Source organism: Erpetoichthys calabaricus, chromosome 1, assembly GCF_900747795.2.
Source record: "Erpetoichthys calabaricus chromosome 1, fErpCal1.3, whole genome shotgun sequence".
In the NCBI taxonomy this organism is placed as follows: Eukaryota; Metazoa; Chordata; class Cladistia; order Polypteriformes; family Polypteridae; genus Erpetoichthys; species Erpetoichthys calabaricus.
In genome coordinates, this window is record NC_041394.2 from 338,380,914 (window position 1) to 338,391,020 (window position 10,107).

At 39.9% G+C, this 10,107-nt stretch overlaps 1 protein-coding gene across 1 annotated transcript; it reads left to right on the plus strand.

Moving 5' to 3' along the window:
• Positions 1-381: 381 nt before the first annotated feature.
• On the plus strand, positions 382-909 carry LOC114667440 (histone H3). Its single transcript, XM_051927822.1, has one exon. The coding sequence runs from the start codon at positions 443-445 to the stop codon at positions 851-853; it is 411 nt and encodes a 136-aa protein (XP_051783782.1). The 5' UTR covers positions 382-442; the 3' UTR covers positions 854-909.
• Positions 910-10,107: the final 9,198 nt, after the last annotated feature.

A 10,107-nucleotide genomic window follows, 5' to 3' on the forward strand; every position in this document is an offset into this window, starting at 1 on the left:
TGCACCATGGTATGTAACCAACGACTTGATTCATCAAGACACCAAATCCCTGTCAATTCAACAGTCCATTCAGAAGAGTTCTATCAAACTATTTACTCAACTAGAAACTCACCCAAACAAAACTCTTCAAGGGATTCTCCAATATGATAAATGTCATTACAAGAAACACAAAAGACCAAAGGCAATACTGGACAACTAAACACCTAAACCATCCTAAAATTTAGCAACAGGAACTCGCACAACCCCTAACCAAAACAGCCAAAACTGATTGTTATGAGACAAGTTAAGAATCTCACAGATTTAAAAAACACAGAGATGAAGGAGTGTGAGAGGCATTGCCTCGGTCCTCCATGAGAGAAGAAAGATTCCAGTCCAGCTCTGCTGTTTATGTTTGAGCTGGTTTTGCGTTAGCTCTTTCATACTTTATTCTGTAGTAGCTGAAATGGCAAGAACGAAGCAAACTGCTCGTAAGTCCACCGGCGGCAAAGCACCCCGAAAACAACTTGCTACTAAAGCAGCACGTAAGAGCGCCCCCGCCACTGGTGGGGTGAAGAAGCCTCATCGTTACAGACCTGGCACGGTAGCTTTGCGAGAGATTCGTCGCTACCAGAAATCTACCGAGCTACTTATCCGTAAGTTGCCTTTCCAGAGACTGGTACGAGAGATCGCCCAGGATTTCAAGACTGATCTCCGCTTCCAGAGCTCTGCCGTCATGGCTCTGCAGGAAGCCAGTGAGGCGTACTTGGTCGGTCTGTTCGAAGACACCAACCTGTGTGCCATCCACGCCAAGAGAGTGACCATAATGCCCAAGGACATTCAGCTGGCTCGCCGAATTCGTGGGGAACGCGCCTAAGGACATGGACTTGAAAACTATCTTGGCTAAAAAGGCTCTTTTCAGAGCCACCACAAGCTCTCTTTGAAGAGATACAATCTATATTTGTGGAGCGACCTTGAACTGGCCACAGAATACCAACGTGTTAATGTGTGTGAGACTGCGGCCGTTTGTGTCCCCAGTAAAATTGACCAGTTGTCTGCGTAAAGCCCTATTCACCCTCTGGAAGGAGGTTCTAATACTGCCCTACAGAACATTGCACACCGTACCCGAATGGCTGATAGGCCGGTAGTTTGCGCTGTAAGTAATTGATCTGAATGCCGAGGTTAATTTAATTCTTTATACAGTGGAACCTCGAGATACGATCACCTCTGTATACGAGAAATTCAAAAGACGAGGAAAGTATGAGCGAAAAATTCAGATCTAAATGCAAGCATTGGCTCGCGTAACGAGCCAGGCTGTGGGTATAGCTCGCGGCTTAGCGAGGGGGCGTGGTAGCAGTTGCGAGCCGCGATCTGCGGTGTCTGCGTTTCTCACTTAAGTGCACAGGTGGGAAACTGCCCACATCCATGATTGTTCCTGTGGCTGATGGGCTGCAGCTGCCATGTCCTCCCCGCATATATAGAGAAGCGCGAGCCGATTAAGGGGGAGAAAAAGTAAAAGAGAGAGAGAGAGAGAGAGGGGGGAGAAAAAGCAAGCAAGCAAGCAAGCAGGAAGTCGGTCGGTGCGGGAGAGCGAGCGAGCGACTGCAGGCTCGCGTGTAGCTGAACAGGCGAGCCAAACAGCTGAAGCAGGACGGTGTAGAGAAGGTCAGCTGCATTAAGAGTGTCTCGCCTGTTGCAGAGCCCGCAGGTGAGACGCTAACAGAGAAGAAGCACCGGGGATTGTCATCTGTTTTTTAAAGACGGCATCCTTTTGACGTTTTAATCTCGTGTTAAAGGATTGTTATTCTTGTGTATTTTAAACCTCCACTTCACAACTGTTTTAAGGATTATTTATTTAAAGATTTATTGAATGCTCTATTGCATTTTGGACACCTGTTTGGATTCTTTTAATAATCAGTTATTATTTACCAGTGTTATTTATTAAAGGTAGACTACAGTATATATAATTTATCAGTGTTATTTGTTAGGAAAATTGATTTTTATGTTAATATATTTGGGGTGCGGAACGGATTAACTGGATTTCCATTATTTTCAATGGGGAAGTTTGTTCTAGATACGAGAAATTCGCTATACAAGCTCAGTGCTGGAACGAATTAAACTCGTATCTAGAGGTTCCACTGTATTTATATAGCGCTTTTCTCACTACTCAAAGGTTGGTTTAAACGGGTGACAACACTTAAGACCAATCTGAAAATGCTCACGTTGTACAATGTCACACACTTCGTGATCTGACTTTTTTTTTCCCCACGGGGCCGCTTTAATCTTGGTGGTGGTTGCCTCTGCCTGGTTCTTATTGATCTTAATGGATCTAGAGGCGCCGCTCCCTTTTGTCTGTATAAGAGAGCCTTTTCTCACAAGACCCTTTACGGATAAGTTCACGCTGGCGTTGTTCTTCACACCGCGGCTAGATTCTCATTGAATCTGACCAAAGAGAGCCCATTGGGCTCCTTTGAAACCGTTGCACCTTTCCCCGATTAAATCGGACACAGTGGGACTGTTTCGGCTTCGAGATCGCTCTCTTCTTCGACGCTTTTGCCGGAGGGGCAGAGAGAGCGGTTTCTGCCATTTCAAAAAATAATATATCCAGTTCCCTCTTTTTCTTTCAGTAGCCTGCACACTCCAGAGCCCGCTGTATGGACTAAAGAGACATGACGCATATGCTTTTTCCTTTAAAAAATTATTTTTCTGAAGTGAAAAAGAAAACGCTGCAAACTCAAGACTGATCGATGGACACATGGTGTTAATAGGACATTTGCTCTCGCTTCCAGAAAAAGGTGCCGCCAGCGCCCAGTGAAAAGAAATTATTGCGTTACAGGACAGGCTGTCACTCGTTACAAAGAAGGGCGCGAATCTCTTTAGGTATACAAGGTCACAACACCTTGTTTCGCTCTGGGACTATGAAGGATTCTTAATAGAGGCACATAATCAATGCCGAAAAGTGTTGATGTCTTTTTTCCATAAATCCTCAGAAAAAGATCCGTTTAACACACTTAGATGTTGAGTTTTACTGTCTGTTCACTACCCTTGAAAGACATTTTGTAAAGAAATAACTTGAAATAACTCTTCAAATAGCCGGTGCTTAAAACCGCTTCAGAAAACGAACTTATCCAATAAGACATTTGCAACTAGAAGGTGCTTCACTATTTTAATATAACATAACCATTGAATAGTGGATTAATTTTTGCAACTTTAGCAATGAAACACATTTCATAATTTCCACCGATCTTCTGTTTTAAGCCTTTCCATTAGATAAATAGATGTCCAAAATGTACTTTCCAGGAATTGCCATGCACCTCATCATGTTCCCTGGAGCAGAAGATCCTGGTAGGGCTTCCCAGGGCAAATAGGTCCAAGGTTACGAGTCAGACAAAGAGCAATTCAAAGCCCCTAGTGAAGTAAAGTCACAAATTTAGAAAGTTGCCTGTCTGGTATGGGGTTACCGGGGGTCTCCTCATGGAGCCAGGCCTGGGAAGACTGCCTGGCAGCAAGACATGCCATGGGGCCCAATTGGGCACACTCTGAAAATGTAATGTGGGAATGCCCTTCTGTGGGCTCACCACCTGAAGGAGGATTAGGGCCGGGTGCGATCTGACCTGGATGGAGATCTAAGACAGAGGCCTTGATGGGCTGTAACCCAGACACACAAACTGACTCTTGGGACATGGAATGTTACCCCTCTCTTGACAGGAAGGAGCCACAGATGATGGGTGAGACAGAGGGCGACCAATTAGAAATAACGGGGCTCACGTCTACCCACTTGCTTGGTTCTGGAACAAAAACCCTCTGAAGAGACTGGACTCTCCTTTACTCTAGAGTTCCCTGGGGGAAAGTGTTCGGGCAGAAGTGGGCTTCTTATTGAGCCCCTGCCTGGTTGATACCAGTTTGGAGTTTGTCCTGGAGAACAAGAGAGCTGCCTCTGTGCGGCTGAGGGTCACGGAGGGGAGGATCCTGTCTGCCAAATGTGCTTATACACCAAATGATCATTTGGTATACCAGGCCTTCTGGGGGTGATCCTGGAAAGAGTGCCAGCTGGGGACTCCGTAGTTCTGCTGGACGACTTGAATGCCTCTTGTGGTTAACAATGGAGAAACCTGGAGAGTCATGATTGGGAGAAACAGCATCCCTGATCTAAACCAGACTGATATTTTGTTATTGGACTTCTGTGCAAGGCATGGTTTGTCTATAGTGAACACCATGTTCAAAAATAAGGTGGCTCATAAGTGCACATGGTACCAGAGAATCTTTGGCAAAAGATCTGTGATCAATTTTAAAATCATATCATCAGATTTGTGGCCGTATGTTCTGAACGCTCAGGTGAAGAGAGGGGCAGAGCTATCAACTGATCACCACCTGGTGGTGAGTTGGGTCAAATGGTGGGGGAGGCACCTGAAAAGGCCTGGAAAGCCCAAGTGAGTAGCAAGGGTCGACTAGGAACATCTGAGAGAGACTCTGGTTCAGTAGAATTTCAGCTCAAACCTCCAAAAGAGCTTTTCCTGCATCCTGGGGGTGATCGGGGACATAGAGTCTGAAAGACTAAACAAGTATCATCCAGACATTTCTATATCTTTTCAAATAGAGTTAATCATCCTTAAAACCTTCCTAAGATATTTTCATCAAAGAAAACAACTGGAGGAAATGGTAATGAAAATTGGACATTATTAAGATTGATACCTTTAACAGTAGGTGATTTGGTGCATGAGGGTAAAAAGGCATGGGAACTATTAATGGACTTAAAAGACATTTTGGACTTAGTAGCTCACAATTATCAGACAAATCTCTTTGTTACCTGTAGAGCAAGATACCAGATCATCGTTTGTTATTCACTGAAGTCTTTTGCAATAAGAAGTTGCAACCAAAATATCACTACCTTGAGCATTATCCACACATGATTCACTGTTTTGAGGCAAAGCACAGCTTCTTCATAAAGTCTGCGTGTGATACACAATTTGGAAAATCCACTCAAAACTTTAGCATATAAACATCACCTCGTCATAGCATCTGCTTTGCACTCACAGATTTTCTTTAAAGTACCCCCATATGTTGAAAAAGTGAAAGTGGTTAAAACATCTTCTCTTGATACATGGCTGAGGACAGCAGTTGAGAACAAATATGCAAACCAAAGCAACTTTTCTCTAGCTACAAATGTAACATTGTACAGGACCTTATACATCAGAGGAATGATTTTGTCTGTTGGTGGCTGTAGTGGATTTCCTGAGTTTGGTTGAATTCATAATATTGTGATTGTGGGTACAGATGTCTCATTCATAGTGGAAAAACTTTTCTCATGGTACTTTGAACACATCCAGGTATATGAGATTATTGAAAGTTTATACAGTGATGTAGCCATTGTGAATCCAGAGGATCTCAATGATTTGTATCCTCTTCCAGAATAAATAGTTGGTGAAAAGCTCATGTGTCAGCTAAGAGACTTTTACATTGCTAACATTTGATCATTTTGGTATATTAAACCCTTTTTTTCTGCACACCCACAGGTCACTTTGTTGTTTTGTGTCACTCTCCCTCTTGACAACATCAGAAGACCGTCTGTTCCTACCCTATTCACTATGGATGAACTTTACATCATTCTCTGTGAGAAACAGCAAATAGAGAAGGGCTTTGTCATTCAGTGAAGACCCTGACTTCAACAATCAACTTTTTAATTTGGATTACATCATAGAGCTGCCACCAGACAAAACTAATTTGAAAATTAATTCAGGAATTGTTTTAAACACAGTATCAGGGAATGCTGACTTTTCCAGTTTTACTCTGGAAACAGTAATCATATCATCAACCCAATTGTCTTCCTCAACAGCTTTGTCAAGTTCAGAGCAATCGTCTTCATCTCCATCTAGCTTGGATCAGAGGCCAAGCAAGTTTACAATACCTTCATTCTCCTACGATGTAGAGCTAAAACTTCAGAAAGGCAATGCATTTTTTAAAAGACATGGCACAACCCTGAATATCTCAAGATACATTAAAATGCATGTTTTAGATAAGTTGGAAGAAACAATATATTCATATAAAGCATACCCAAGGACTCTGAAGTGGAGAAGGTAGCTTCTGCTTTGGTAGAAAAACATCCCTATCTTAAAGCTCCATCATCTGATACTGGATGGGAAGGATGGAAAATTAGTTTAAAGTTTAAAATGGCAAATTATCATTAGATACTCCACTATGCTGGATGCACCAAAATGACAGTAAATAGTCCTTCAAGGAAATATCTGTCTCAAGATCCCCTACAGAGACCCGAGAGATCTAAACTAAACTTCCTCCTAGACCGTCCTTTTGGCTTAGATGAAAAAACCCTCGAGAAAGAAAGAGCATCAATGGAGGGAGACGTGAAAAAGAGAGACATTAACCTGAGTGTCTTAAACTCCAAGATGGCCTTCCTTGAGAAGAAAGGAAATTGTACAGGATCAGCCAACGTTATCCACAATTGAAGAAAGATGGCCAGGGCTTTCTGTTGAAGAACAGGTAAACAATTTTTTTTTTATTTACATGCCACTTTAATGTCTTAAACTCACTTCCACTGTTTCTACAGTTCATTAACTCAGTCCTCTCTCAGTGTCTTGCTTACACATACATTTATGCAGAAGTTCTATGCATAACCTGTGTTCATCTGAAGTTAACTCTCCTAACATAATGGACAGTTACAGTATACTATGGGGCTTGCTTAAGATGTAGAGAACTAAAGTATGATAATCAGGCAAACAAGAAATGGATGGCCTACTAGAGAAACTGGACATACAGATAGATAATACAGCTAAAGAAATTTTGTAAATGTATCAACTACAGAGTAATATAGACTTTTCTTTTTGGTTTCATTTTGGTATGATCTGTGTTTAATAAGTTAAGCAATCACTTTATCCTCCATACATTGACCTTATCTTGTGTATGTTTTTTGTTTTGCTTTTCTTTCACAGACCTCAGGCATAACAGCAGACAGGAGAAATACTTTTCTTCATGGTCTTCCCTTCTATCTAGGAGAGCGGGCTTCAATTTCAAAACCATCCTGGTAATTTGCTTTCCTCATTTTATGGTGTATCAGTTTGGCCTTTTTATAGTGGTGTTACTTGCACGATATACACAGAACTTGATATTTTGTTACAGTTTATGAGATATTCATGATAAGGAGTCATTTTTATGTGTCTAATTTTATTTCAGATTTTTTGTTGAATACTAAGCCATTACAGACTCACGCAAGGAACATTACAGTGGTCAAGAATGCTTCAAGATTGCTATTCAAAGTAGTAAATGTTTGGCCTACTTTATGCTCTTAACATGGACTACAGCAAGGACCTTATATACACATTTGAGGTGGTCTAGAAAGTGTTACTGCACCTTAGAAATCACTGCAATGCTAGAGTGCAATCTCTAAAAAACAAACTACTGTATTGCAAATGTAATATGAAGTTCTGTGTTACACTTCCAGGCAATTTTGTTAGTTTTTGGCACCTATTTTTGAAAAAAGTAAATCTTTGATCACTGATTTCAAATTTTAAGTTGAATAGGATTGATTCCCTAGTTCCCTAAATAAAGTCTCTAAATCTTGATTCTGAGGCGTTGAATTCCCATTTTTGCTTATTTGGTAATGACCTTGAGTTAGACAAGATGACTGCCAATATTTTTATTGCTGCTATATACACTGTTATGTATGGCAAATTCTGTGCAGCTGTTTTTGACGTAATTTATAAGCTAAAGTGTTCTTCAGTTGTACTGTCACTATTCTACTACTCTTGTATAGAGAATTCATTCTGTGCAACTTAAATGCACTGTATATTGCATCTACAAAGTTATAAATGATGATAATACTTTAATGTGATGTGTTAATAAAACATTTAAAGAATTTCATTTTTGTAATGCTTTATTTATTAAAAGTTCTGTTAGTTATAATTTGTAGAGTGTACAATTTACAGCTGTGTTCACTTTTTGCTACTGGCTTTATATTTAACTAAACAAAACAACAGTAGCTAATACAATACAAACTGTGTTAATAGAACAACAAGCTGATTTGGTGAGTACCAAACATTTAACTGACATGGCTTTTTATTTTTATTTGAGCCAACATGATGTCACCACAACTCACAACTTTAATTGGATGAAGTAAAATTTTTGAATGCAACATGTCACTAGAAAATTTTAAGTTAGAAAGGAAGCAGCTTTGTTTAAGAGTTATAACATGTTTTAAAGGCAGATGTGTACATTTAACATTGGTTTCTTGGGTACACATAAACTTGTCCTCACAGGTGGCACAGTGGTAGTGCTGCTGCTTTGCAGTAAGGAGACTGTGGAAGACTGTGGGTTCGCTTCCTGGTTTTTCCCTTTGTGGATAGCGCTTTGAGTATTGAGAAAAGCGCTATATAAATGTAATGAATTATTATTATAATTATTATCCTTTAAGGTTGACATTGGTGGAAAGCTCTGTACCTCAAGGTTTTTAGTCTTCGAGTTATAGCTCTTTGCTTGAGTGACACTATGTATTTTATTTAATTTTTTAATTAATTTTATTAAAATCAAATAACATTCCATACACATAACTCAAGTTAAAAAAAAAAAGGTTAGAAACAAATTAACCCCCACCCCTGGACGCTGTATTTGTAACCGGTGCTAAAGGAGATGTCTCAGAAATGTTACTTGGTGATTGTTTATTTTATCAGATACACTGCAGAGGCTGCATTCCAAAATGATGCCCAGTGAAAAAAGATGCTGATGTTAACAGACTCTGACAGTGGCTTTCTAGGCCAGGGCTTATGATCTAGCTTGGCAAAATGGATAATGCTAGTCTGCCCTACAATAGGAAGGAGACAGATAATTCAAAACTTTATATATGATTAATAGTATTTTAAAATCAATTCTAAAGGATATGGGTAACCAATATAACGATGCTAAATTTTCTGATATGTGTTCAGATTTTCCTTTTCAGGTTTAGATTCCTGATGCTCCATTCTGAACTAATTACAGATGATTGATGTCTTTCTTAGATGGCCTGTTAAGAGCACATTGGATGGATTTACCATAGAATTATTTTAAACAAATGTTCAAAGTCACTCTGTGAAAGGTTTAGTGTATATACAGTGTATATGTGTGTGTATATTCAGCAGATCTATTAGAAAGCAGCAAGTGAACTCACTTTTCCACTTTAGCCACTCTGACAAGACATACTGTAGAGTGTCTGAAACATAGATAAGAGTGGCAGTTAACAAGTAATGAATCATCCTATAGACTGTGGAAAGTTACCAGGAAAGTCAGAAACTTAAAGTGCACACCTTACAACACAATCCAAATTATGCTATGTTTTAGGTAAGGCTGAAGGGAATCTTTTTTGTCCTGGAATAGTAATATATAAGCAGTAAAATTATCCAAATCCCTCTGCTTTCTACACTCTTTATTTTGCTATATTAAAAGAACAAGATGTGCATTTTAACAAATAAACCTACACTCAATAACCCATAATGACAAACGGAAAATATGTCTTCAGGATGGTTTGCAAATGTATTTTAAATTCAAGAATGAAATCTTTCATTCATATAATTATTCCGCTCTTAAACCTGTAATTGCTGCCAACTGGGCTTCCAGGAAATACTGAATTAAGTCTTCCTGAGCAAGTCCCAAGGAGCTTTGCACACATGGACACTGGCAGTTTTACCCATTTTTCCTGGCAGATTCTTACAAGCTCCTTTAGATTGGAGGGAATTTGGACCAGTCTCATTGTCTGTGACACTAAGAAACACCTCCATTGCATGAAGCTGCCACCACCATGCTTCATCATAGGAACTGTATCGGGCAGGTGATGAGATTTGCCTGGTCTCAACCAGACATAGTGCTCAGAATTTTGCCCATAGAGTTCAGTTTTGGTCTCAGCAGACTAAAGAATCTCTATTCTTCATGCTCTTAAAGTCCTTTAAATGCCATTTGGCAAACTTCAATCAGGTTGTCAAAATAACCTGATTGATAGAGCGCTGCTGAAATAGCAGAAGCCAAACACAGCTTTGTCTCACACACGAACAGAGTGTTTAACAGCACAAGAGAACAATAATTGAAAAATTATCTAGAGTGAAAAACTAATTTTATCCATCAGTAAAGAAAAGTTGCGGTTGGAGTAAAAACTGA